The sequence below is a fragment of the Syzygium oleosum genome, unplaced genomic scaffold (assembly GCF_021117445.2).
Source record: "Syzygium oleosum isolate NSW1041296 unplaced genomic scaffold, Sole_v2.1 Sole_v2.09, whole genome shotgun sequence".
Lineage (NCBI taxonomy): Eukaryota > Viridiplantae > Streptophyta > Magnoliopsida > Myrtales > Myrtaceae > Syzygium > Syzygium oleosum.
The window spans coordinates 9,794,758-9,822,548 of NW_026607493.1; the positions used below are offsets into that span (position 1 = coordinate 9,794,758).

At 42.8% G+C, this 27,791-nt stretch overlaps 5 protein-coding genes, 1 non-coding gene and 1 pseudogene across 7 annotated transcripts; 4 read left to right on the forward strand and 3 right to left on the reverse strand.

Annotated features, from left to right (window-relative positions):
* The first annotated feature begins 4,656 nt into the window (after positions 1–4,656).
* LOC115666220 (probable galactinol--sucrose galactosyltransferase 2) lies at positions 4,657–8,246 on the forward strand (annotated as a pseudogene).
* A 3,654-nt stretch (positions 8,247–11,900) lies between these two features.
* LOC115661879 (28 kDa ribonucleoprotein, chloroplastic-like) lies at positions 11,901–14,600 on the forward strand. Its single transcript, XM_030584078.2, has 4 exons — positions 11,901–12,501; positions 12,610–12,711; positions 13,702–13,983; positions 14,298–14,600. The coding sequence occupies exons 1-4, from the start codon at positions 12,010–12,012 to the stop codon at positions 14,361–14,363; spliced, it is 942 nt and encodes a 313-aa protein (XP_030439938.2). The 5' UTR covers positions 11,901–12,009; the 3' UTR covers positions 14,364–14,600.
* A 948-nt stretch (positions 14,601–15,548) lies between these two features.
* LOC115661449 (protein-L-isoaspartate O-methyltransferase 1-like) lies at positions 15,549–19,316 on the reverse strand. Of its 2 annotated transcripts, XM_056314265.1 has the most exons (5): positions 19,111–19,316; positions 18,258–18,371; positions 17,854–18,124; positions 17,076–17,240; positions 15,549–16,068 (listed from the first exon to the last, which is right to left on the reverse strand). In XM_056314265.1, exons 2-5 carry the CDS (start codon positions 18,258–18,260, stop codon positions 15,818–15,820), a joined length of 690 nt encoding a protein of 229 aa, XP_056170240.1. In that variant the 5' UTR covers positions 18,261–18,371; positions 19,111–19,316; the 3' UTR covers positions 15,549–15,817. The 2 variants fall into 2 exon arrangements, with proteins under 2 accessions (XP_056170240.1, XP_030439586.1); XM_030583726.2 differs by lacking the exon at positions 18,258–18,371 and having other exon boundaries at positions 19,111–19,313.
* Positions 19,317–21,960: 2,644 nt separating this feature from the next.
* On the forward strand, positions 21,961–24,209 carry LOC115661613 (leucine-rich repeat receptor-like serine/threonine/tyrosine-protein kinase SOBIR1). The gene has a single exon (XM_030583845.2). It carries the CDS (start codon positions 22,163–22,165, stop codon positions 24,059–24,061), a length of 1,899 nt encoding a protein of 632 aa, XP_030439705.1. The 5' UTR covers positions 21,961–22,162; the 3' UTR covers positions 24,062–24,209.
* Positions 24,210–24,758: 549 nt separating this feature from the next.
* LOC115661624 (uncharacterized) lies at positions 24,759–25,686 on the reverse strand. Its single transcript, XM_030583856.2, is given in 2 exon segments — positions 24,759–24,971; positions 24,973–25,686. Coding segments are annotated over 2 exon segments (627 nt in total). The 5' UTR covers positions 25,513–25,686; the 3' UTR covers positions 24,759–24,884.
* TRNAT-UGU (transfer RNA threonine (anticodon UGU)) lies at positions 25,555–25,626 on the reverse strand. Its single transcript has one exon. It is a non-coding gene; the product is annotated as a tRNA-Thr (tRNA).
* LOC115694246 (protein MHF2 homolog) lies at positions 25,684–27,327 on the forward strand. The gene is made up of 6 exons (XM_030621367.2): positions 25,684–25,832; positions 25,976–26,024; positions 26,145–26,185; positions 26,679–26,724; positions 26,847–26,900; positions 26,978–27,327. Exons 1-6 carry the CDS (start codon positions 25,806–25,808, stop codon positions 27,079–27,081), a joined length of 321 nt encoding a protein of 106 aa, XP_030477227.1. The 5' UTR covers positions 25,684–25,805; the 3' UTR covers positions 27,082–27,327.
* Positions 27,328–27,791: the final 464 nt, after the last annotated feature.

Consider the following 27,791-nt stretch of genomic DNA (forward strand, 5'->3'; position numbering starts at 1 on the left):
TGCCCAAGTTGGTTTTGGTATACATATATTATGGGAGAGAAAGATTTGGCCTATACGAGAGAAGAGAGAGGTTAGATTTGGCCTCTATGATTATAGCATGTTGCTCTGACAAAAAGAAAAAGGCAAAATCGTAGCATGTTGCCCCCCGGGACAGCGATTATAATAAGGGTGGCTAATAAACCATTTCGTGAATGACAAAATGAAAGGCATCACATTAATATTTGATCGACAGTCTGATTTAATCTTGATTAAAGATAATTTTATAAGCATCACATTAACATTTGATCATGAACTTGTGATTTGTCCAACCGGTCCTTCAATTTGAAGAATTTTTCCTAATCAAGTTCGTCCTCCTAGGAATAAACTCTAAACGTGGAAACATGACGAGTTGAAAGTTTGAATTTATGCGGTTGTCCACGTATTTGCCAAAATCAGAGACGAAGCGACTTGATTGTCAAGAATCCCTATGAGCTCAAGGACTAAACTTGATTGAAAAAAATTTACAAAATTTCAAGGATTCCACCCAAATTATCGCACGAGTTTAGGGATAAAAATGCACATTTCTTGATTGGTCTTTACGATGGAATGTGAATTGTGGATTTCAATTTGCGATGTTGGTGCTTCCAAGCGTCAAAGTCGTGAATGCGACGCAGAGGATAACCCATCATCCTCGACGAGATCGAAATTCTAACTCCCAATTTTGTTCTCTAGAGCCAGACAGCGAAACATGGGGACGATGAAACTACAGTGGCATTTCCACATGGAATTCACGTGAAATGTGTCCATTTTGTTCCCTCCAAGCGAATATTACTGGACATTATAATTGTCAAAGGGGTTAAGTCCTTGTCTAAGCCAAAGGGACATTTCTTAATCGCATCGATCGAATCGTTTTCTAATATCACGTCAATCTTTTGACAATTACAGGCAACTGACGTTCATAGCACCCCGTTTGCCTTTCTAGTCATGTCGAACTCGAATCATACGTAAAGGAACCGCAAAATACATGAGTTATACAACTAGCGTATGACCTTATCTTAAGAGTTTTATATGTCTGAGTGTGATTCAAATTGAAGATGTTGGAGTGAAAGACAAAACCAAAGTCTTGTTGTATAATCGATTCTGAACCATGGACCATCAGCAGAATTCAAATCAAGAATTATCTTCCTTTAAGACTCCTAGGCTGCGTTTGGTCAACCGGATAAAAGCCAGGATATAATATGTTTTATCCTATCCTGTGTTTGGTAGTGGTCCAGGATAGGATAAGGTCGGATATAGACCGGATATAGCCCGGATAAAAAAATCCGAGGGGGGGTGGGATAGATCTAGATAGGATTTCTAATGTCTATTTTTCCAGAAACCCTACGCTCCACTCGCCGTCATCTTCATCCCCACACCTTGTGCGCTTTCACCAAAAAAATTTCCCGGCTTTTTTTCCTTCACCGACTCCTCCAGACCTGTGAATAGCAAAAAAAAAAAAAAATTATCCTATCCGACTTTAAATCCGTAGTTCACCAAACAGTGAATAGAATATGAAGAAATCCCAGAATTTCTTATCCTATCATATCCAGTCCTATCCTGTTTAGAAATTTGGATGACCAAACACAGCCCTAAGACTTTGTGGAGGAAGATCTGGAAACTGAATCCTCATCCGAAAATCTGTATCTTAATGTGGAGTGTGGGTCGAAATGCTTTGCCCACACAAGGAAGTCTTGTTTCAAGTGAAAGGCCTTACATGGCCCATTCTTCCCTTAGTGTCAAAAATCTCCAAAAACTATTGGGCAAGGGCCTTGCCCAGATCTGGCGGGGGCTTGCTGGCCCTCGGTCGCCGGCCAAAATGAAAGGAAAAAAGAAAGAAAGAAAGAAATAATAAATATTTCAAATTTCAAAATTTTTTTAAAAAAAATTGATCAAATTAGCACCGGCTATACCACGCAGGACTGCTGGCGTCCATGTAAACGATTACCAAAATTACCGGATGGACTCAATTGATAAAATGTGAAAAAGTTTATGATTGAATTGAGATCAATGCAACAGGTTTAGGCCTTTTTTTGTTACTTTCCCCCACGTACATCTCGAGTCCAAATTGGCCTTTGTGGGACGTTTGGGCTCTAATCGTTGATCAGGTGGCACACTGTCTTCGCGAATCAAATCAGTGGGCCGACTAGGGGTGCGCATGAAATGCATTCCGGAATAAAAATTCTGTTCCGGAATGCATTCCGAAATAGAATGGCGTTTGTTAAAAAATTTCCGGAATGCATTCTGGAGCGATTTTTGCATTATGGAATAAAAATGCGTTTGTTAAAAATACTTTATTCCAGAATGCATTCTTGATTCCGGAATGCATTTTTGATTCCGGAATGAGTTTTTGGCAAGAAAAAGAGAAGCTACTTTTTTTAGCTTCTTGATTCCGGAATGCATTCTCCCTATTTTCTCATAATTTTTTTTTTTCAGAAAAAGCATAAAAATTGAAAAATTCTAGAAAAATTCATAAAAATTTCCAGAAAATAAAAAAAAGTCAGATTTCGGGAAAATATGAAATTTTGTGAATTTTAAAAATAAAAAAAATAAAAAATAAAAAATTTCAAAACTTCACAGAATAGCTTAAAACACATGTAGCCATCCACTTTGAATGAAATTTAAATTTTTTGAGGTGCCCAAAAAAAATCAAAAATTTCAAAACTTCATAGAATGAGCTTAAAATACCCGCCACCTCTTTTAGTAAAATTTAATTTTTGAGGTGCCCAAAAAAAATAAAAATAATATTAAAATAAAAATTTTCAAAACTTCACAAAATGGCTTAAAATACTGTAGTACCCACTTTGAGTGAAATTTAAATTTTTTAGGTGCCCAAAAAAATAAAAAATAAATAAATAATTTTAAAACTTTACAAAATGGCTTAGAATACTGCATGTGCACCACTTTGAGTAAAATTTAAATTTTTGAGGTGCCCAAAAAATAAAAAAAATTAAAAATTAAAAACTTCACAAAATGGCAGAATTGTGGCCACCCACTTTAAGTGAAATTTAAATTTTTTAGGTGTCCAAAAAAATTAAAAAAATCAAAAATTTCAAAACTTTACAAAATGGCTTATAATACTGTGGCCACCCACTTTAAGTAAAATTTAAATTTTTTAGGTGCAAAAAAATCAACAAATCAAAAGCAGTTTACTTTGGAAATCAATTTCGGGAGCGAGAATTAGTCATGTTTTACCAAACAGATTTCTCCTCCGTAAATCAATTCTGCAAGAATTCGAAATCAATTTCTGGCAAGAATTTGATTTCTAGAGTAGAATGGTTACCATTCGCACCCTTCTAGTTGGTTGTATAAACCCACACCCCTCGTCTTATGGGCTATTCTGTGTTCGAAGCCCATCAACTTTTTTTCACTAAGTGTTGATTAAAGTAACGAGAATTCCTATATTAAAAAAACGAAAAAGAAAAAGCCAAAGCCTTGTTTGTCTTAGTTACGGAAAAAGTACAAAGAAAAGTCTTAAACTTATTGCATTCGTGCCAATTCAATCCTAAAACCTTTCAATTGTGCTAAATTGAATCCTAAACCTTTTAACAATTTGTCAATGCAGTCCATCCGGCTAATTTTTGCCGGAAATCGCTGATATAGACGTCGGCCGTCCTACATGGCAAGGCCGGCACTGACATGGACAATTTTTTTAAAAAAAATTCTGACTTTTTTGCTTTTTTTTCTTCTTTTATTTTTTCTTTTCTTTCCTTTCTTTTCTTTCCCAACTGTGGGTCGGCAAAGTCGCTAGCCATAAGCGATGTTTGGGTGAGCCCCTCGCCTAGATCCAAAAGAGGGCGGCGACCCTCGCCTGTCGGCCGGCGAGGGCCCAGTGCCCTCACCAGTGGCCGACGAGGGTGCGGAAGCCCTCATCGTGGCAAGCGAGTTGTAAAAAAAAAACAATTAAAGAAAAGAAAAGGAAAAAAAATTTAGAAAAAAATTTAATAAAATTTGTCCGCGTCAACGTCAATCATGCCAGGTAGGACATCCGGCATCCGTGTCGTCGATTTCCAATCAAAATTGGTCAAATATACTATATTGGCAAATTGTCAAAAGATTTAGGGCTTCATTGGTACAATTAAAAGATTTATAATTAAAAATTGATACATGTGCAATCGATTTATGATTTTTTTTTATACTTTTCCCTCTCACTAGCCCAACAAATGCACTAGGTATGACAAGGATCAAAATAATCAAGAGAGACGTAAGAATAATAATAAGTATTTATCACTTGCCGTTGACCGATTTGGAATAAGATAAACTCTTGTTGACTCTTGGTCATGCCAATCGCTGAGAGTACTTGGACCAACGACACCAATTCCAGCGGCTTCGATTCCTGGAGTTCGTCATCTCGAATTGATCACCAACCACTTTCAAGCATTTAAGTTCACAATGAACTGTTGAAACTGTGAACAATCAAGAAGCGGGTCCTCTCTCAATAGTTCGATCCTCGATTACATTCGCCCTGAGTCGCCATCTGCATCTAGTGCAGATGGTTAATGCTCACCAGCAAAAATCAGCTATCCCTTTCGGCTGAAGGAAAAGGCAACCACCACGCACTTATTCATCAACTCCTCCTCTCTTCTCTTCTCTTCGATACGAGTATATATAGAGAACCCAGTTGCGCCTCCTTCCCACGAGATGGCTTCGATGGCGGTAGTTGCTTATCAAAGGCTGAGGAATGAAGGTCGGTCCGACGATGAAGAAGATGAAGAAGTGGAGAAGGAACTCAGAAGGACGGCGAGGTGGCCCAAGTTCAGAAGATTTACGTGTAGGCGTCAACCCAAGGTGCAGATTCCGAGACTGACGAGGTTCTTGAGGAAGAAGATGCGGCTCTTGTCCAGCGTGAGGCGCTCCTGGCGAAGGACGTGGGAGAGTTTGAAGAAGAGTCAGGCTCACTTGAATGATCTCTTTGCTGCGAATTATATGTTCATGAACTTGGGATTGGCCCCATTCAATTGCAACTAAATTATACATCCATAAATTTTAGATGCTCGGTTGTCGATTACGTGGGAGAGTTTGAAGAAGAGTCAGGCTCACACGAATGATCTCTTTGCTGCGAATTATATGTTCATGAACTTGGGATTGGCCCCATTCAATTGCAACTAAATTATACATCCATAAATTTTAGTTGCCCGGTTGTCGATTTTTCTTTCTAGCCTAAACCTCAAATAGCACATGGTCATCATTTTCGTCCTCGAATGGCAATATTTTTTTTCCATTAAAGTAGGATCGGAGTAGAATTACGTGAAGATTCACCCGATTTTAGTTGTGCGCTCTCATATACAGCCTCCAAAGCAATCTTCAAATCTGACTAAACTGATATATATAAGAGCCTAAAGTTTTAAAGTTGGAGATCCAATCACCAATCGAAATAACAACATGAGGATACACATATGAAGGTGAGTCTTTGCGTCCTTTTAAGTGTATGTTGATGCGTGCCTTTCTTGCGCTGATTATGGTCGCTGTGCCACGTGTCTCCGACAGTGCATGTGCTGTTGGCATTGGCAAAGTTCTTCTCGGTGCGACCCAGGATGGCAAGAACGGGTGTCCTTTCATGGACCGTTAACAAAAGAGCACATAGAAACTAAGAATAAGAAAAAGGAAAACTGAATGGAGTGACCGACCGAACTTGCTAGAATCAAGAAACGGCAAGCGGTGCTTGGCTTCAGCTGTTTAGGAACTTCTCTGGTCTTCCTCTTCAAAAGCAGAGAAACCCACCATCCACCCACTTGCTTTCTCGATCAGCTTCCTCTGTCAAACATCAAAGGGACACTCTTCCAGTTCTGACGTGCAGGCATGACTATCTCAGCCACCCCATCATCAGAGATGGCTCCCTCATCATGAGAGGCCAGGTGGTGTTGACTGGAGTCCCCGGAAACGTCACCGTTAAGCCCCTAGTTTTCAGCTCCGCTTTCATCGGCGCAACCTCGGAAACTCAGAGCTCCTGCCATGTTTTCACCCTCGGAGTTCTTGAGTTAGTTTCCTCTCTTTACTTTTTCCTCTCTTGATTGTTTTCTATGCAATGTTACCGATAGATAGAGAAAAACTCTCCTAAAGCAGTAATTATCAGCTCCTTTGACACGTTCTTGTACAATTAATTGCTTGGGGTACTAGGCCTGGAACTAGTTAAGTGAAATCTTAACCAGCCCTATAGGAATTTATTTATCTTCTCAGAGAAGAGGTTTTTAGGTCCTGTTTCTAGATTCTAATGATGATTTACCTATTCTGGGAAATAATAGGGGATGCAGATTCCTGTCCTTGTTTAGAGCCAAAATCTGGTGGATGATGCCCCGAGTCGGAGACTCTGCTGACGAGATTCCTCCAGAAACCCAAATGCTTCTTGTAGAAGCAAGAGAGAAGTCTGCTATAGAGAATGGAGTAAATTGCGATACAAATTCAGATAGTACCTTGTATGCTGTTATTTTAACAGTTCTGGATGGAGCATTTCGCGCGAGTTTGCTAGGGAATTCAGCAAATGAGCTCCCGTTCTGCGTTGAAAGTGATCAGCAAACTATCTGAAATCTAGTGAGTTGCAACACTTAGTGTTTCTATTTATGCTCGAGTCCACGATATGTTTTTGACGTTTCAGGAGATACAAATGTCCAAACTACACAGTCCTTGGAGGCAGTTTTCATAAATTCTGGTCACAATCCTTTTGAGCTCCTTAAAGAATCAATCAAGTACGCTCGATCCGACATGGTTCATTTTCTCCTTTTGAATAATATAAGTTTGGCCTCTCAACATTGATGACTATTCGAATGCATTTGGATAGGATCCTGGAGGAGCAGAAAGGCGCCTTTAGCCGCATTGAGAACAAGAAGGTTTAAGAGATTTTCGATGACCCATAGTATAGAATCAATGTTATCTTTGATGGTTTTTCTTCTATTTATTCGAATTTTGGCCTTCATTTGAGTAGTTGCCGGTGCATCTGGATTGGTTCGGTTGGTGCACGTGGGATGCTTTTTATCGACAAGTCAATCCGGAAGGTATCAAAGAGGGCCTTCAAAGGTAATTTGGCTGTAATTTAAATATCTTGAGACTAAGCTCCATAAGAGTAGGCTGAAGGATCATCTATGTTTTATATCCATGCAGTCTCAATGATGGAGGCTGCTCACCAAAATTTTTTATCATTGATGACGAGTGGCAATATCCATTTGATGAGTTTCACGAAGATAGGGATCTATTTCTCCAAGAGACAGTATATATTAGCTTCTTTTTATAGTGGTTTACCATTTTACGGAAGGATATGACAACGGCATTAATTGGTGAATCATCACAATCGTCTTCTGTTGAGGTCTTTCAGTTTTGTTGTCCGGTTAGTTGACATTGAAGAAAGCGGTAAGTTCAGGAATTCCGTTTCAGAAAATGCGTTTAGGGATTTGCATGGCTTGATTCATTTTGTCAAGGACAAGTATGGAGTAAGGTAAGGGTCCACATTCGGCATATTTCACTGTTGCTAATGAGGATGATTTAAATTGTGTTGTTTGAGATTATCAGCATTTGCTCGTTCATGCAGATTCGTATATCTGTGGCATGCTTTGGCTGGTTATTGGGGAGGTGTACTCCCATCGTCCGAGAAAATTGAAGGAGTACAATCCGAAATTGGTATACCAGGTCCAGTCAGATGGAAATGTCAGCAATCTTAGAGATATGGCTATGGACTGCCTCGATAAATATGGGGTCGGGCTAATAGACCCTCGGAGGATACATGATTTCTATGATGATCTCCATAGCTATTTGGCGAAATGCGGTGCTGATGGTGTGAAGGTAGATGTTCAAAATACATTGGAAACCTTAGGACAAGGATACGGTGGACGAGTTGCGTTGACCAGGCAGTATCAAGAAGCGCTCGAGCAATCTATTGCAAGGAACTTTAAAGAAAACGATATCATTTGCTGCATGAGTCATAACACGGAGTCCATATACAGGTCTGCCGGATGGTTCTCCTTTCTTTCTTGTCAGTGATCTCGTCAGTAGTTCAAAGTTCTTGTAAGTAGGGAGTTTTGATACAAGTTCTAATTAATTATTAGCTGTTCAGTTCAAAGAAGAGTTCGGTTGCAGGGGCGTCGGAGGATTTCATGCCTCGAAAACCAACATTTCAGACCCTACATGTCGCCTCGGTGGCTTCTAATAGTCTTCTTCTTGGAGAGATTGTGGTTCCAGATTGGGACATGTTTTACGTAGGCTTTCTTCTCTTGCATTTTCGTCTTCCTAATGGAGCCACTTGATATTTTCAACATTCGGCTATTGCTCTAGCACTTAGCTTCACCTGCTTCATGATGAGGATTGCAGATTTTCATTTCTGATTTCACATGTCAAAGGCAGAGCAAACATAACACAGCCGGGTTCCACGCTGCGTTTGGGAACACTTTGGGGGAAAGTTTTTGGGAAAATGCAAAGGATTTTGAGCTAAAAGGGTTTTCCGAAATGCAAGTAGTGTTTGGTAATGTGTATTTTAAAATCACGTTTAAAAGCAACTTTGGTCTAAATACCGTTTGGTAAAAATTAATTTTGTAAAGGACTTTTGCTAATTATTTATAAAAAAAAATTCAGCAAAAAGCACAGCCACTACCGGCGGGCCAAAATGGCCGCCGGCCAACCTCCGGCGGCCAGATTTGGCCGCCGGCCAGCCTCGCCTGAGGTCGCCCGACCTTAGGCGAGGCGGCACCGCCAGGGCGACCTCAGGCGAGGCTGCACCGCCGCCTGAGGGTCGCGCAACCCTCAAGCCGCCTCGCCTGGGTCGCGCGACCCAGGCCGACGCTTGCCTGGGTCGCGCGACCCAGCCGACGCTTGCCTGGGTCGCGCGACCTCAGGCGAGGCGGCCTGAGGTCGCGTGACCTAGGCGTCACCTGGGTCGCGCGGGTCCGGCCAACGCCGCCTGGGGGTCGGCCGACCTCCGGCGACCGCCGCCTGGGGTCGCCCGACCTCAGGCGGCGGTTAGGTCGCACGACCCAGCTCTGTCACGCGACGACCCAGCTCGGTCACGCGACCTAGGTGCCGCCTGAGGTCAGGCGACCCCAGGCGGCGGTCGCCGGGGTTGGGCAACCACCAGGCGGCGGTCGCCGGAGGTCGGCCGACCCCCAGGCGGCAGTGGCCAGACCCCTCAAGCGGCGGTCGCCGGCCTCCGGTTTGGTTCCTCGGGAAGATGAACAGTGCCAGACGAGGGCAAAATCGGAAAATCAAAAAATAGATGAGGGTAGTTTCGGAAGAAATTTTTTTTACTTACCCGGGTACTATTGTTTACCGAGAAAGCTGAAAACCCAAGGCAGCCTAGGACCTGCCTTGGGCTTTCAGCCTTCACAAGGCCAACTTTGGCTCAATGGGGTTTCAAAAAAAATTTGCCAAACACCAAATTTTAGCCTAAGGGCTTTAGGTGTCCAAAGTGGATTCCTAAAGCCAATCCCAAACGCAGCCTATGTAAGGTGCTGACTCTGACACAGAAGATATCAGTGAATCCCCTTGTTTTGTTAATATCCTGTTCTTCTGCTAATGATCACATGATATAGTGACAAGCTGCGGAATCACGACTTCAAGATCCTCAGAAAGCTGGTGTTACCCATGGGTCTGTTCTGAGAGCTCGATGTGCTGGCCGGCCCACTCGAGACTGCTTGTTCAAAGACCCCGTCATGGACGGGGAAAGGTAAAAAATTTTCAGCTTCTCAAATAAGTAGAACGTAAGGATAAGACTGTAGAACTGGCCATAGTCTTCTCACAAGTCTTCGGGTTTGCAATCTCTAGTTTGCTGAAGATATGGAACTTGAACAAGTTAAACGGGGTCGTGGGTGTGTTTAATTGCCAAGGAGCGGGAGCTTGGCCTTTGAAAGAGGGAGGTCAGGAGAAGCCTATCACGGCGCCTATTCGACCGCCTATCTTGGTACATGTCCGTCCTCTTGACGTCGAGCTTCTCGAAGACGTAGCTGGCGATAATTGGGAAGGAGACTCTGCAGTTTATGCCTTCCATACAGGCCAGTGCCTAAGTCCTCGTGTCTGTACCGCATCCGAAATCTCACTCTTACTTGAATGATCAATGAACCTTTTGGGTCACAGGTTCGCTCCAGGCATTGTCGAGGAGAGAGACTGTCGAAGTATGGTTGCGGACCTTAAGTTGCGAAATATGCACCATATCGCCCATTAGGGTAAAGCACCAAAGACCCTGCTGTTTTATTTCCTTCTTCTGCATCTGCTCCTGCATCACAACCCTGATTTGTCGAAAATCTAAGCACGGACACTTGGACAGGTATTTGATCGGGATGTTCACTTTGCTCCGATCGGATTACTCGACATGTACAACTCGGGAGGGGCCGTGGAAGAGCTCACCCACAGGACGGACCCCTCATGGTTGACCCCTCGTGGTGCGTATTGAACGTTAAGGTGCGAGGCTGCGGACGGTTCGGAGCTTACTCGAGCAGCAGGCCAAAGTGGTGCAAGGTAGATGCAGAGGAAGAGGAGTTCACATACAGTGTGGAAGACAAGTTGCTGACCCTTAAGCTTCCAGGAGAATGCAGGTTCTGGGATGTTGAGGTTGTTTTCTAGGACTTTGGCGTATCGACTCATCCTTGCTTTTTTTTTTTTTTTTTGGCTAGAAGACTCATCCTTGCTTAAGTAATTAGAAGGTCCCACTTTTCGAAAAATACGAGGCATCTAAATCATATGTTTGTGCAAGGAATATGTACATAAGGTATCGGGCTTTGCATGAGTGTGCACAAGAACATTATATTGATGATGTACAAGAAAAAAGGGCGATGATTAGATGAATTAGACTCCGTTTATTTGGTGAAAAATGAATAATTTGGAAAATATTTTCCTATAAATGATTGTTTGTATCGCTTGAAATAATTATTTCATGAAAAATATTTTCATTATCAATAAAAATTCATGTCTAAATATTTTCATGGACGATGATAATATTTTTCATTTATTCATTTTTATAAACGATAGTGATAATTTTTAGAAAATATTTTCCTCAACATTTATTTTTCTTGAAACAAACTGTCAAAATCCCACACGAAACATCCTCACTCGACGCAGGCTATGGCTAATGATTTTTGGACATACATAATGATGAAAGTTAAGGCTACTAATAGGATTTCAATAAGGGCATTCATGAAACTTCATGAATTAATATTGGTATATTGCGACAAATATTTTTCATGAAAGGAAATAAATTTCGATCTCCGAATTTATCTTTCTCTCCCGATATCTATGAAGATCGATATTAATATGCCTATATTGAGTTTGGAGTGTCAATTTTAAGAAAGAAAAATGTATGAATCGAGCCGGCCGGATCGGTCCGGACCAACTATCTGTGAAGTGAAGGAACAACAGGATGACATTTCTACAGTATTTTTTTTAATTATTATTTCTTCTCTTCAAATTAAACCCTAAAATCTCAATGATTCCATAAAACTTCATGGATAAATATCAATAACAAAAATTATGACCTTCTTTTTCATGGAAGGAGACAAATTTCGATCTCCAAGTTTATCTTCTTCCGTCGATATCATTCGAAACCAATATTAATACGCTCGTGTTGTGCTATGTTGTAGAGCATACATTCTGAAAAAAGGAAATATACATTAATCAGCCAAGCCGGCCAAATCGATCCGGCCCAACTGTTTGTGAAACGAAGTATCGCTTGGGCGACAATATCCATAATTTCTTCCCTGCAAGTTAAACCCTAAAATGAGAATTTCAATAAGGTCATTCCATGAAATTCCAAGAATAAATAGAGTGTCAATTTTCAAAAAGAGAAAAGTACATCACTCAGCCGGACCGGACCGGACCGGACCGGACAGGACCGGGCTTACCGTCTGTGAACCGAACCGGCTGACATATATATATAAGTCTCTTCTGTATCATTTCTCCTCTTCGATTTAAACCCTTATCTTCAACCTCCAAACCCTCTCTCTCTCTCTCTCTCTCTCTGTATCTTCTCTTTCTCTCTGTTGTTGTTGTTGGTGTCTCTGTGTGTGTGTGTGTGTCTGTGCGACAATGGCGACGACAGCGTTGAAATCCTTGCTGACGACCAATTCGTCCCTCTTCTCCAGCCCTTCTCGCTCCAACTCCGCCGCGAAAAGCCCTCTCCTGTACCTCCCAGCCTCTTCCAGGCGCCTCAGCCTCCGCCTGTCCCGGTCTCGCTCCGCGCTCTCCTCGGCCTCCTTCGAGCCCCGCCACCGCTCCGTCGCCGCGTTCGTCGCGCGCACCGCGGACTGGGCCGCCCAGCAGGAAGGACAGGGGAAGGGCGAGCTCGAAGCCCTGGGATCGGGCTGGGGAGCCGAGGGGGAGGACGCGGGCGTCGGAGTCGACGAGGCGGCCGAGGGAGATGGTGGCGAAGATGGGTTTTTCGAGGGGGCCGAAATGAAGGGATCTTTCGTGGAGCCGCCCGAGGAGGCGAAGATATTTGTTGGTAATTTGTCTTATGATATCGACAGTGAGAAATTGGCTATGTTGTTTGAGCAAGCTGGAACTGTTGAGATTGCTGAGGTGAGCCTTTTCGGTGATTTTTTCGTAAAATTCGTTGAGTTTAGCTTCAAGTTTTCATCTTGAGTTTTGGTGCGGCTGTTTATATTGTTCTTTTGAATTGTGTGGCAGGTTATTTATAACAGGCAGACCGATCAGAGTCGTGGGTTCGGGTTCGTTACAATGAGTACGGTGGAAGAAGCAGAAAAGGCTGTGGAAATGCTTCATCACTTTGTAAGTTTTTCTCTAGATTTCCTTTTTGACTGTTCTGATGAGTTTGGTTTGTTCAGCTACATATCATTTTTCTCATGTAAATGCCGAGATATAAAAAGATTGTACTTTTGCAAGGACAAACTGAAAATCCTTCCGAAAATCTCGGAGATCCATTTAACTACGCGTGCACACACGTCTTACGTGGGCATGACTGTGAATTTGGCGTGTCTTGGCCCGCTATGGGAATGTTTTGATGAAGAAAGTATGGTAATAATGATTTATGACGGGTGTTCATGCAAAATTAAGCGATATTGAAATTCAATGCAAAGTTGATTTTCCTGATAATCACTTTTGTGGAGAGGTTGTTGAGTTGCTTCGCCACTTACATGTCCTAATCAGTTCATGGTACACCTTTTCATTGTGGAGGAGTGGGGTTGCTGTTGGGGATTGTTCAGGGCAAGATGAAAAGGGTGGGTGGAAGAGGGAAGAAGATAAATGTCTGCCAAATTTTCTGGTTGTCCTTGTTACTCTGTTCGATTGTCAAAACTTTGCAATTTGAATCTCTTGGTTGTCATTTTAAATTCTCTTTTCAAGTGTGTTGAAGACCTGTCATGAATTATGACATTATAAATTATGTGGAGAGGTTATTGGGTTGTGTGTGTTCTGTCTAGATGCCTTTTAATGCATCCGCCTTATGATCTTGGATTTTTTAGTACTGAGTCAATGACTATTCAAGCTGCACATTCATTCATTTTGTGCCATGTGTTCCTGGTTGCTCATAGCTGCTTCTTGGGCATGAGAATCTTGTGAATAAAGTTGATGAGCATTATTTCTGTTCGATATGGACGAAAAGCACTAATCAAATTGGTGAAAAGTCGATGCATATCAATGATTTCCCTACCTGTATCCTATGCGTAGTTGAGATTGGCATCCCTCGAAATGTATGGAAATTGCCTAACGGCGTGTCTATTAATTTCTGATGCTAATAAGGTCGATTACCTTCGCCTACAGGATTTAAATGGTAGACTTCTAACTGTCAACAAGGCTTCCCCAAAAGGATCACGAGCGGAGCGCCTCCCTCGCGTCCTTGATGCTGAATATAGAGTGTATGCTGGGAATCTGCCGTGGAATGTGGATGATGCTCGTCTGGAACAAGTTTTCAGTGAACATGGTAAGGTGGTAAATGCGCGGGTCGTTTATGACAGGGAAACTGGCCGTTCTCGTGGTTTTGGCTTTGTGGTGATGGCATCTGAGGTTGAGATGAATGATGCTATTGCTGCTCTTGATGGACAGGTACTACTACATTTCATGTTCTTTACACATTTCTGGTTATCTTAAGCTCATCCAAGTGGTTTTGTGCATGTCATGGTTGAAGAAACCTGTACAAATTATTTCAGATGCATTGTTCACACAGCGGCTGCAGAGAATATCTCGGGCGGTTTTGTCAACTTGCTTGCTAGTTTTTTTGTTATTGATTTTGGCTGGTGGAGACGAGTCTTTACACTAGTTTCAAGAAGATTAGCTTCCTTTTTTCTCTTCAGAAATTGCTTTTGAAGAAATAAAGCATGAGGATATATTTTGACCATTTGTGTCGCCTGGTATTACAGAGCTTGGATGGGAGAGCCATCAGGGTAAATGTCGCGGAGGAAAGACCGAGACGCAGCTCCTTTTAAATCGAAAGGAGGAGACTATTTAAGCTTTGTTTTTCTCGCCTTCTCTCCTTTGTCGAGCCTTTTCATCTTTTCCTTGCATAATCTCATCTTTTACCGTTGTAAGACAATGAAACTGTTCGTTCATTATAGAAAAGATGTACAAGTTACTGATGACAGGTACCAGAAGTATTTTGTTAGAAGATGAACTGTGGACAGATGTTCAGGGATTCTTCAAGTGGTGGAGGATTCATTTAGTTGCGGACTGCCGCCTTTCATTTGTTGGATGTCGTGGATGGAATTGTGGACTGTTTCTTTCGAATAGTAAAAGTTCAATTTTTATTGCAATAGGCAACACCAATAATTGTTCAATTCCTCGTAATGAGCCATGAGTAGACTCTCAACTCTTGCTCTCTGGGGTTACGGGTACAGGGAGCTGATCCTAACTAAGGAAATTTAAGAGCTTTTTCTGGCTTTCTGAAGTTGGACAATGCAAGTGGTCAAGCCTCCCTCTCTTTTGTGTTTCGGAATAAAAGATAAAATAACAGTTAAACAGCTGATTTGAACGGTGGCATAACCATGGAGGGTAATTTCAGACAGGGTGTTGTCACAGTCAAAGAACTGCATGTCGTTACCAATTCATGTCGTTCAGAGGAAAAGATGGTGAATTCAGTTTAGATTCATCCGATGAGAGGAAAGAATGTCCGAATAGATAATATTGTGCACCAAAACCACTGCCATTTGTTACCATTTACTTTTGGGATAATGACACAAATAGTCTTCGAACTTTGGCTCAATGTGCAATTTGATCCTTAAACTTTTAATTTGTTCAATATAGTCCTTGAACTTTAGCCTAATGTTCAATGTAGTCCCTGAATTTTTAATTTATTCAATGTGGTTCCTGAACTTTTGGTACTTGTTCAATTTAGTCCCTGAACTTTATGAAAATACATAATATAATCCCTGAACTTGAATTAATAGAAAGACTACATTGAACATTTTTATAAAGTTCAGGAACTAAATTGATCATATACAAAAAGTTCAGAGACCAAATTAAATAAATTGAAAGTTCAGGGACCACATTGAATATTGGGTTAAAGTTCAAGGACTATATTGAACAAATTAAAAGTTCAGGAATCAAATTGCACATTGAATTAAAGTTCAGAAACTGTTTGTGTCATTTTTCCGTTACTTTTCAGACTGATGAAATGCCTTCAATATTGTGCCAGGCCCATCAAGCACAAACTGCATTTACTCAGGATATCATTACTCGGCAGCAGTCATCCTTGATGCATGAGAAATCTACAACAATGGGATGCAATATTACCATGAGTAACAGACATCCATACAACCTCCCACAAACTAGTAGGGTACAATATAAACATGGCCGGCAGGCCCAGAACCTATACATTAAGTTCATCACAACAGCCTCTCTTGGTACCGCCTGATGATGCCAGGGCTGTAAATCAATTGTAATCTCAAGAGCCTTGTAGCTGAGCATCTCGACTCGTGAGGGGAACATAACGTACAGAAGTCTCATTCCGAATGCTCAGGCTTCCGTCCAAGTTCTTGTCCACCACTTTTAAATCCTGAAATACATTTCCGACAGGAATCACCATCCTCCCTCCCGGCTTCAACTGGTCAATAAGTGGCTGTGGTATTTCTCTCGCAGCCGCCCCGACATGTATGGCATCGTAAGGAGCAAACTCTGGCCAACCTTGTCTGCCATCTATGAGGTAAAAATGTCAGATCATGAGCAATTAATAGACAAAACACATTCAATAACAATTTATCAAGTTCTTGTCCACCAATCGACTGCTTACTCATTAGAAAATTATGGAACCTACTGAAGTAATTGGGACCATTTAACATGAATATGCCATGATAGATTTTAATGAAGACTAAAGTGAGTTTGGCAACGGTTTAGCTTCAAAGACTTTGCGTTTAAGTAAAATTGAATCAAAGTATTTTCATGAAAAGCAAATAGTGTTTGGTAACCATAGGCAGAAGAAAAAAGCAAAAGAAAGTATTAAAGTTTCCGATCTTTTATGAGCCTGGTTGTTGTTGGATTTTAAGGTACGTCTGCAGTCAGTTTAACCCTTCAACTTTGCAGCATACAGTGCAGATGGTTACATTCACACTCATTTCCAACAAGTAGCTTAGAGCCTTTACAAAAAATTCTCCTCTTCAGTAAGAGTCAAAATCCAAACAAATCTATGCTTTAATCTTGATTTCAAGTCATATTCACTTAAAGCTAATCCAACGAACTAATAGATAAATTGTTTTCCAAGAAACAGTTTCACAATCCTAAATTTAGCATATCTCTCAACACTTTCCTAGATCGAGCCTCACATGTGAAACTAACAACATGGATGTAGCGCATCAAACAACCAGAATGATGAACACTGAGAAGGAAAACAGGCAAAAGAAAAATAGCGGGCAGTGTTAGGATTCAGACTCTTGATATGTGTTTTAGTGCTATTGTTAATTTTTTTCGCTCAAAAACCTTAAACTATCAAGAAATGGATCTGATAGTTGTTATTGTAATATTTTATCAGCATAAACACCCTCAAATTTCCATTTACTGCCTTTCAGAAAAACAATCCTATCCTTTTTTTTTTTTTTGACATGCACAACTTTAATCACCAAGGAAAATAAGAGTTATTTTCTAACTTCCCATTATCATTATCACGAACATGAAAGATGGTATTGCATTCCTGGATAGTGGATACATACCACCAACATTGATGGAAAGGGAGCCTTGTTTCAACAACCCTGCTGCCTCACTTTTTTCAATGTTCTGGATTGAAGAAGTAACCAGTTCAGGAATGTGTTCCACACCAACAGCTCGACCTTCAGGTCCAACCATCAGTGCAAAGCATGCTGTCAAATAGCCAGTTCCTGTACACAAGATGAGAACTAGAGTTCATAAACTCCCATTTAACAAGAGATATAAAAAGACTGGAGCAGGATTCTTTCAGACTGATTTGGAAAAAATCATGACAATATCAATTTGGATAGTTCTGCAAACAGAACAGAAAAGTAATTAAAGATCGATCGGACAGTTGCCAATTTCAATTCAATGAGTTTGCTCAGCAAAAAAAAAGCATTCATTCTGAACCTCACCCCGGAGTGCAGCAGCAGATTAATAAGACCCCTAGAGGAAGAATTTAAGATGGGGACAGGGGAAAAGATCAAGTTTAAATCGTTTGGACTACTCAGGGAGGATGAGATTAAAAAGGGTGTATCAAACAGATAGTTGCCATTTGTGCTCTCAAGGAGTACTTATTATTCCAGCAAGTCACAAACAGGGGGAAATTGTCAGCTGAATCATTAAGGTGAGCAGAAAAAAACATGATTATTTTCCCCTCTCTATCTGGATTCCGATCTAAAGATAGATTTAAGTATTTACAGGAAGAGGACCCCAGATGAAAGAGGATACTGCAAAATTGTGGAGGATGTATGTGCATATCCATGTAGACATGATCCATAGAAAAAGGATTAACATGAAAACCTGAGCCAACATCTAGAGCATGCATGCCGGGCTGCAAATTCTTCTCCAACAACTGAAGGCACATCGCATGCATATGAGGTGCAGAAATGGTGACATTGTAACCAATTGCCATGGGGCTGTCAACGTAAGCTGGAGTCCCGTCAGGAACGAATAAAGCCCTATCAACTTTCTCCATTGTTTCAGCAACTCTCTTTGAATTAAATATGCCATAGCGCTGCAACTGCTCCACCATTGCTTTGTTCCTATCTATGCCATTTCCAGTCGAAAACCGCTGCAAAACAAATTTAGTTCTTCCCTTATAATGGTCCAATACAAGTAAAAGAAATTGATAGCACGAGCCGATGTTGATTCAAACGATCAAAGAGCGAGGAAGTAATAAACCAAAGTGTATCTACAATACAGACCATCAGTGATCCTGGACAAGCTCCAACATGCTAGAATCCTTTAAAGAGAACTTCAAAAATATAAGGGTGCAGACTGAAAGTTCTCTACATCAGAGATCCTTGTCCTACATAGTCCTACAGTGAAGTATGATGACTAAAGAAGCCAAAGAAAGCTTTAGTGAAAGGGACAGTACAACTTATACTGTATCACCATATTCATGTGCAAAGCTACAACCTATGCCATCAATTACAAGTTACAACCTCACAACATAAATGGGCATGACCTCAGCACTGGCATGATTTTTAAGGTAACTAATCAAGTCTACATTGCGAAATCCGCCCAACAAAATTCAGCACATCAAATACCAATTTCCAGGTTTCGTCCCCGAAATTCTACCAGAAAATAATCTGGATGTATCCAAATTCAAAGCCACCCGATGGTTTTCCTCTATTTATATGCCAGAAAGATCATCATCTGCTCCAATATCAGATACTCGATGCATCCTCATTCTCAGTAAAGGCTCAAAATTCTCTCTTTCCCTCTGATGACCGACAAAGAAGAAATTCTTCAACTGTATCCCTCACCATCTAGTTGAAACTAACACAACCCCACTAAGCTGCTGATGCTGCCCGACCCGGATGAAGTCATCAGGAACCGACCCTTTATTCCAAAAGCGAAGCTGAACTCATCCAGACCCCACTGCATGTGAAGAACTCGACCAAATTCACCTCGACCCAATCTTTCTTCTTCCACTATGAAATTACTAATGCGCGAACTAGCGGGAGTCAGCAACATCGAGCGCAACGGGTCGAGCGATCCAAATTTGCAGTCGGATACGATGGCGAATTAGATCGGTCAGGTAAAGAGCATTACCTCCATGCGCGAGGAACCGCGGTTACCCGTTTGGAACGATGAGGAATGGAGCCACACGAGAGAGAGAGAGCGAGCGAGAGCGAGAGCGAGAGAGAGCGATGGCGAATGGCGAGAGCAGGGCCCAAAGAGTTATCGAAGACGTGCGCACAGAGGTAGCGGCATATACACGCCAGGCCCAGGACATCGCTATTCGTGTCATCCGTCTCCGTTCCTACCTTTCACGCAATCGAGCAGCAATTTTGAATTGCTAGACAATAAAACAAATATGTAATATATGTATTATAAAGATTTGATCTATTTGAGCAATATGGTATAAATTTTAAGCGATTAGGGGTTCATGAACTAATTTGCAATAATCATCTCGAATTTTTTTTTTTATCTGTCCTACTTTAACTCTCAGCTTACTCTCAGACTTTTATCCTATTTCTTGCAGGGTGTGGGAGTCGAAACCCACATCTGAAACTATACGTCCCCACCCCTAATCCTCCCTGGGTATGAATCCCCACCTTCTCGAATTTATGTTCGGCACGTGGGAGTTTTGTGATTCTAAGGAGTCGAGGGAACGATGGCAATTTGCTTGATTTTCATAAATTTCGATTTTGTCCGTTTCGTGATGGAGCACGGTTATAGTTTTGCGCTAAAAAGAGATGGGATCGTGAAATTTCCGGGTAAAAATCCGAGGCCGAAGATTGTATGTAAAGGAAAGTACATAGAGAAATGTGTAGTTTTGCTGTTTCAATTGCTCATTCCTCCCACGAATTTTTTATAGGTTTCTCAATTTAGGAGTTGGGCTTGGGCTCGGATTCGGACCTTGCTGCACCCCCACGCTCAAGGATTTCAAGGCCCATATCCCACTATTGTGCCGTGTGATCCACGGGCCTTTTGATGCTCATTTCTTCTCTCCTTTCTGCACAATCTATAACTCACTCATCTAGAAAAGGAACAAAAAATGAGCTAATACCGGAACGAAAAAAGTTGAAAATTTTCAGACAAGAAACACTAGCTGCCCGCAAAGAACTAAAACTGTGTATAAGAAAATAGAATTTGGATGGAGAATAATCGGTTGATTCGGCCCCTTGCTTTTATTCAACAAATAACCCGAATGCAATTAAAATTTCATCTTTGCAATCATTAAAACTTGCAGTATGCGTTCCTCTCGGTTGTTATGTTGGCCTATGTTTTGACGAACTCATCAGCCCGAGTTGGTTTTATGCCTTTTCTCCGCATTCCACAATCTCAGGAGCCTCTCGCCATTTTCGAGGACAGCGCTGATCCTTACTTAATATTACAACAACCGTAACATTTGAATATAACCTTCCCACGATAAGCCCTCCTCTATAATCACACGTTTGAGTCACTGTCGTCCATTTGGAACTCCAATTGTTAACATCTGGGCACTACTAGTCTTGCTAATTGGTCGGGAGATGGAAGTGAAAAAGACAGAAGCCTTCAAATTCGGATAGAATTTATTTCTTGGCCAACTTGTCCGATAGGCTACTCGAAGTCGTTATTGCTCATATGTAACCACAAAAAAAAAAATATCCCAGAAATGAAGACGATAAAAAAAAAATTAAAACCAAAGATCAAGAAGAGCCGATGACTCACGGGTCAGTCTCGATCGCAATCCAACGGCCCAAGATGGGCGGAAGACTTGCCTTGTGTTTTTGTTGACTTGACCGGGCTGTCAACATCAAGCCCCGTTGACCCCAAGTCTTCGCTGATGTTGACCTCGGAGTCGACGCTGCTCCCGGTCATTCGATCCAACGGCCAATGTTCGGCCCTTCTCTCACGTTCAACTGGACCCAAAAGGCCAACCTTTTTCCGTCCACGAAGCGTATGGTACGACTGCCCCTTCTCACACGTTCAAATGGACCCCAAGAAAACAGAGAGAGAAGAAAACAGAGAGACTTGAGACAGACAGAGACAGAGAGAGACAGAGATGGCCATTTGCAGAGACGTTTGTGGGGTGCGCGTGTTCTTGGTCTCCATTATCGCCCCTTCTTCTACGTCGATGATGTCGTCTTCGGTGCGAAATCGTGGATGTTGCCGGGTAGTTTCTCAGAGTGAGAACGTGCCCGGCGCACAAAGCCGGGTCAAGCCAAAAAAGACTTTTGACTCCTGCAGAGCTCTGTGATCTTAACACATGTTCCGCATGGTTCGATTGCCAAATCCCGGACCACATGCTTAAGTTTTGCAGACTTCGTGTATACTCGGCCATGGCGTCCGAAACGCGCGCATCTCTCTCTCTCTCGAGGATGCGAGCGAAAACATATCGCGCGACTTCACAGATCTCGTGTGTGCCAAACGAATACGCCGAGCGACGGATACAAAGGACAGAGTACTCTGTTTTTGGTGTTACCTCTTGAGGATCATGGGGACGGTGCTCTGTCAATCTCCGTGGCATGGCAGTTGAGATACCGCACTGGGTCAATCAAACAATACTTTCTAAACCCGTGGAGGGGGGAAAAAAAGAGACAAAAGGATCATGCAACGACTGATATTATCGTATTCATACTTATCGTAGCATTTGACCAAACTATATACACAAATGCAACAGAATCGGTCATAAGCAACATCTACTCTGCATTTGTTTCTTTCCCTCCCTCCAATGACACCTTCATCCGGTGGATTGAAGAGAAGATTCAAGAACATTTCCTTATAGCAATTTGCAGTTGAAAAAGTTGATGCAACTCCAATCACTGTGCTTGTTCTAAGAACCTCCTGTGGTTTTCTTTCCCTTTCTTCAGTCGGAAAAGTCCAAAACAGAAATTCAAACGAAATTCTATAAACTCATCCTCACCAGCCGGGTTGAAAAGTAAGTCAATAATGCACATGGCCCCAGTCAATAATGCACATGGCCCCATTACGTGCAATATTTTCCACACGGGTTCTGCTTAAAAAGCCAAACCACACACTAATCATCCACCAAGGAAGTTCCCAAGAGGAAATAGCAAAACAAAATCTGGGATTCCTCATAGTCAAATATAGCCTCTGTTCAAGTCCATCCGAGCACTCAACCTAAAACAAGCCCCTCGCCAGAATCCACCACCATATGGCGCCCGCTACCGGCGGCAAAACCCGCCTTTTCCTCCTGTCCATGCTCTCTCTCCTCGTCCTAGCCCATGCAAGATTGGTTCTTGACCGTTCGGATCTCGACGCCCTCAAAACCATCCGAAAGGACATGGGCTTCGACATACAGCTCCATCTAGCCCCCACCACACCATGCAACCTACCTGGTGTAATCTGCGAAAGAAGGCTCACAAGCAACAATACGTATGTCCTGAGAATCACAAGACTCGTCTTCAAGTCGCAACAGCTCAAGGGTTCGCTCTCCCCGGCAATCGGACGGCTTTCCGAACTCAAAGAGCTCTCCCTGTCCAACAACAAGCTTGTTGACCAACTACCTTCCCAGATTGTTGACTGTACCAAATTGGAAATTCTGAACCTCAGAAACAACAGGTTTTCAGGAAAAATTCCATCTGAATTGTCATCTCTCGTTCGCCTCCGAGTGCTCGACGTTGGATCAAATAAATTCACCGGGGATTTGAGTTTCCTTAAGTATTTCCCCAACCTGGAAAAACTCTCTCTCTCGGATAATCTCTTCACTGGGAAAATTCCGGCTTCCATACGCTCATTCCGGAATCTCCGCTTCTTTGATGTTTCCGGGAACTTGCTTCTGGAAGGTCAAGTGCCATCGCTGAACAGAGTTGAACCTTCCGGTGACAATCTACCGAGACGTTACATTTTTGTAGAGAGTCCCCGCACGGGATCCAACAGTTCGGCAGCTGCACGAGCATCATCGCAAGCTTCATACGCTGCTCCAGCTCCTTCTCCATCAGCAAAGCTACACAAAGGTCACAACGGCCGAAGGAAGCTAGGTGGGTGGCTACTAGGGTTCCTAGCTGGAGCAGTTGCTGGAATCGTATCGGGGTTTGTTTTCTCGCTGCTCTTTAGGCTGACCTTGGCAGCAATCCGAGGGGGACGCAGAGAATCCGGCCCGGCAATCTTTAGCCCGTTGATCAAGAAAGCCGAGGATTTGGCTTTCTTGGAAAGCGAAGAGGGACTGTCGTCGCTGGAACTCATTGGCAAAGGTGGCTGCGGGGAAGTATACAAGGCCGAGTTACCTGGAAGTAATGGAAAGATGATTGCTATAAAGAAGATAATTCAACCTCCCAGGGACGCAACAGAGCTAACAGAAGAAGACACCAGGGACTTAGATAGGAAAATGCGCCAAATTCGGTCCGAGATACAAACTGTTGGCCAGATTCGGCATCGCAATTTACTTCCCTTGCTGGCCCACCTGACTCGTCCAGACTGCCACCTGCTAGTGTATGAGTTCATGAAGAATGGGAGCTTACAGGATTTACTAGAGAAGGTTTCACAAGGTCAGACAGAGTTGGATTGGCTCACGAGGCACCGAATTGCGCTGGGAGTGGCGGCTGGGCTCGAATATCTCCATATGAACCACACTCCGAGGATCATCCACCGAGACCTCAAGCCTGCCAACGTCCTTCTAGATGACGACATGGAGGCCCGAATATCCGACTTTGGGCTTGCAAAAGCTATGCCAGATTCTGATACTCATGTCACGAGCTCCAATGTCGTAGGGACTTTGGGATATATCGCTCCGGAGTACCATCTGACTTCCAAGTTCACGGAGAGGAGCGATATATACAGCTTTGGTGTTCTGCTTGCCGCCCTGGTCATTGGAAAACTACCATCAGACGAGTTTTTCCAACACACCCAAGAAATAAGTCTGGTCAAGTGGTTGAGAAATGTGATGACTTCGGATAATCCTCAACAAGCAATTGACCCAAAGTTGATTGGCAATGGGTTCGAGGAGCAAATGCTGCTGGTTTTAAGGGTCGCCTACTTCTGTACAGTGGATGAGCCAAAGCGCAGGCCCAACAGCAAGGAAGTGCGAGTCATGTTAGCTCAGATTAAGCACTAAGCCTCTGTGTAGATGGTGTGCTCCCAGATACATCACAGTAAAGATATATGACCAAATTAGAAAGGCAGCGCACCTTCAGAAAGATAGTCCTATGAAGCTTAAGATATGTCTAATACCATTTCTATGTTAATGCAATTTCCTTTGTCTTCTTAGCCGACTCCTTAACTCGTATAACTCTGAAACAAGAAAAGAGAGGCAAAGAAAGCTTCCACTTCCTTGCCATGATATTTGCATGCACTTTCCTCGCAAAGCAAATGCAGAACAGCACTAGCAATTCGATACGCCTCTAAAGTCTAAGATAATTGAGATAATTTGTCAACCTAGAAATCACGCCGCTCTTTGTTTTCCCGGCTTCGCACAATTAATTTGCTAACCTTAAAGGATCACCCTCCCTGCTTACCGACCTTAGCGCTTACCCAACGATGAGATTATCCGAGCATTCCTTATCATATAAGCCCCTTCTACCATCTCTAGGATGGAGATGGAATGATGTGCGTACACAGCACTAGTTGTGATTTGAACAGAGGCAGGTCTGGTAAACCAAAGAAAGACCAGCAGACTTGGCATCCCACCCTCAAGTTTGCTTTCCTTTGTTTTCTTATTAGCAGCTCAAGATTCCATGTTGGTAACTTGGTATTGCATAGGTAATAACAATTCGATCTTTAGATTCAGATGCGCTCTGACAGAACATCTTAACGCAAAAGCGGACCAAGAACTTCATCCAGAGAACCCACAACAGTCACAATTATGGACAATAACAGAAACAATTCAAAACGCTCCAAACCCAGCCGCATCGAATTCTCGCCGAATTCAAATTTTTAAACTACGACTTGGCCTTTCGCCGGAGGCGCTTCCTGAGCTTCTTATACTTGCGCTTGTTCATCTTCCTCTTCCTCTTCTTCTTCACGCTAATCCGCCCACACGCGCCAAGGGTCGTCGCCCCCCGCGTGCTCCGCTCCATCGAGGGCAGCCGAAGAGACGGGATCGGGGTTCGCGCAGGACCCGAACGGGAAAGCCGGGTAAAGCTGCGGAATCCGCGAGCTTTTCGCATTCTCGTGGGCGCCCTGACCCGGAACGCGCGACGAATCGCGCGAGCGCTCCGGCCCCGGCGAGCCGGGGACGGTCCGGCGAGGGACGAGAGCGGGCGCGGGGTGGAACCGCGGGTTCAATCCGGATTGTCTGAACAGTTTGAGAGAAGAGGGCGCGGCGGTTCTGGCGAGCTTTTGAATCAGAGCGGACATGCGTCGGCCCCCAGAGTCATTCCAAAAACAAAACAAAGGTTGAAACCTTTTCAGGCGTGGAGTGTTGATCAGCTCACGGAAGCGAAGTGGGCTTGAAGAAGAAGAAGTACAGAGCTGCAAAGAGAAGCGCAGGGCTCGCAATCTGGACAAGGAGCTGCCGAAACAGGCGACGGTCGATGTTACGTCATTCGTGGGACGTAGCGACGTCATCTTTCCGTGATGAGAGAGCCCAAAAAAAAAAAATTAGCAAAATGCCCCCATGCAGGATCGAACTACAGACCTTCAGTTTACAAGACTGACGCTCTACCACTGAGCTATAGGGGCTTATCGAACAAAACTTTACTGTACTTTATTTTTATTTTATTACTTAAAATCTGCGATATATATATAAAACATGTCCTTCCTCGTTTTGCCCGGCTCTGCGAAAGCGGGAAATTCGCAAATCCCTGTGGTTCTGCTCCTGGTTCTTGGGCATCGCGTCGATCAAGTCTGCTTCGCTTCCAATGGAGGAAGACCCGACCTTCGATCCTGTAAATTTCCCCCCCCCCCCCTCCCTCTTTCTTGATCATCATTCGCGACCCCCTGTTGATTCTTCTTCGTCTCCGTTGTGCCTTCGATTCTCGCAATTCTGTAATTTGGGGTTTTTTTCTCTCTCTCTCTTTTTCCCGTTCAGGATCTGATCCATTCCATCTTCAAGAGCGTGTGGAGCAGGATGGCCCTTGGTTCGACCATCTCTCCCCCTTTCGTGTTTCGTTAAATTCAATCTCGCGAGATCAATGTCTTTTCCGGGGTCGCATCGGCCTTTTTTTTTCTTTTTTTTGACTTGGAATGCCCCGTTGCAGAGCGCGAGAGAAACGATGCCGCCGATGCGATTGACAACGAGGTACCGTCCCGTCGCCGCATCCATTCATCGTTTCTTCTCAAGCTTATCTTGAACGAAGGCGATCGCGAGTTTTCGTTTCCATTTTCTTTTTCGTTCTTTTTTTTCCGTGGGCATGGTTTGCTTGCGATGGTTGAATTTGAGAGGTGTCCGTGGCCAACGTGAATGCGGCAATGACCCGAGTGCCATTTGATTAGTCGAAGCTGATGGGGCTTGGCGAGTTTTGAAACAATTTCTCCGGAATCCGTTTTTGGTACCGCCTATAATTTGGAGGCGCATGACATGAATATGAAATGCTGTCATTGTGGAATGATGAAATTGGCCTACTCGTTTCTTCGAGTCGGATATTTTGCCGCAAGAATTCAAATGGGACCAGACGAAAACTACCCTTTCAGAAGAATGAAGCGGTGTTGCTGTTATTCCTTGGAATTTGGTAGCATGAGCTGTGTTGTCTGTGTTCGTTTATGGTCTCTGACTGTGTATATGATTGCTGCAGGCAGGACCTGCGAATGCGACGTCCAAGAAGAACCGACCGACTTCCGGTACTCATAGTCGTTGGGCATTCCGGTTTTAAGGAATATGATCGTGTAGAGTTTATTTACGGAAAAGGAACATAAATTTCGAGTAGTTTTTCCCTAAGACACAGCGGTATATTTTGATGCAGCTAATTCTAATGCACTGAAGCTGAGCTGTGAACTCCTGCGGCTCTTTATCACAGGTTCGTCTTGGCCAAAAGTTGTTTTCTGTATTGTCAATGGTATAGTAAGAACCCTCATGTACTCCTCATTGATGCAGAGGCCGTGCAACGAGCTGCTGCTATCGCTGAGGCAGAGGGCATGACGAAGATTGAGCCAACTCACTTGGAGAGGATTCTTCCCCAGTTACTTCTCGACTTTTGAGGCGTTCCTTCCTGATATAGCTCGGATACTGAAAAATCAGGTCTTGATGAGAAGTTTAGCATGTTTTTCATTAATCAGATGTTAATTGTTTCTTGCAAAAAGAAGTACGTGATAGGTAGAACTTAATTAGGATACTCCTTTGTCCAAATTGACAAATTTTTGGATTCAACCTCCCTGCTCTCTTATGAATTAGCGTGGTTGTGAAGTTTCAAGAAATCTTATATTGTATTTCAGTTTCTACCTCAATCAGGATTTCTAAATGATATCTACCTTTGAAGATTATATAAAAGTATATCATGTTTTATTCTGATATGAGGTCAAGACATACTTTTTATAACATATGGACTTATGTACCTCTTTGAATCTATTTTCTCTCCTACCTTCTGGCTCTATCTGATGTTATGCCAAAAGATCCTGTAGACCTCCATCTGAATTTGATCTTGGAAGATAATATTAGATAGTTCATGCTTAAAGTGTTGTGATACCATCATAAGCAGTCCATAGCAGTTCATAGTGATGAAGGCAACAGACATGATGCTGAAATGCTTTGTATCCTTGAGGAAGTGATCACGTTGTTAAGATCTTTATAAAATATTTAGCTGGAGAAACTAAAGTATCAAACTCGAGAATTGACTATTAAATACAATGCTGGGTCGATTAGGAACAGCTACGGTGGAAATTCTTCAAAAAAAACGAAGATTAGTTAATTT

Coding starts and splice junctions, on each gene's coding strand:
- LOC115661879 (XM_030584078.2), top strand. CDS start 12,010: ATGGCGACGACAGCGTTGAAATCCTTGCTGACGACCAATTCGTCCCTC. Junction 12,712..13,701: donor TGGAAATGCTTCATCACTTT/GTAAGTTTTTCT, acceptor CTTCGCCTACAG/GATTTAAATGGTAGACTTCT. Junction 13,984..14,297: donor TTGCTGCTCTTGATGGACAG/GTACTACTACAT, acceptor CTGGTATTACAG/AGCTTGGATGGGAGAGCCAT.
- LOC115661449 (XM_030583726.2), bottom strand. Junction 17,241..17,853: donor TGCTCTAGATGTTGGCTCAG/GTTTTCATGTTA, acceptor TCTTGTGTACAG/GAACTGGCTATTTGACAGCA. Junction 16,069..17,075: donor CCTTTCCATCAATGTTGGTG/GTATGTATCCAC, acceptor TTTACCTCATAG/ATGGCAGACAAGGTTGGCCA.
- LOC115661613 (XM_030583845.2), top strand. CDS start 22,163: ATGGCGCCCGCTACCGGCGGCAAAACCCGCCTTTTCCTCCTGTCCATG.
- LOC115694246 (XM_030621367.2), top strand. CDS start 25,806: ATGGAGGAAGACCCGACCTTCGATCCT. Junction 25,833..25,975: donor AAGACCCGACCTTCGATCCT/GTAAATTTCCCC, acceptor TTTCCCGTTCAG/GATCTGATCCATTCCATCTT. Junction 26,025..26,144: donor GTGGAGCAGGATGGCCCTTG/GTTCGACCATCT, acceptor GCCCCGTTGCAG/AGCGCGAGAGAAACGATGCC.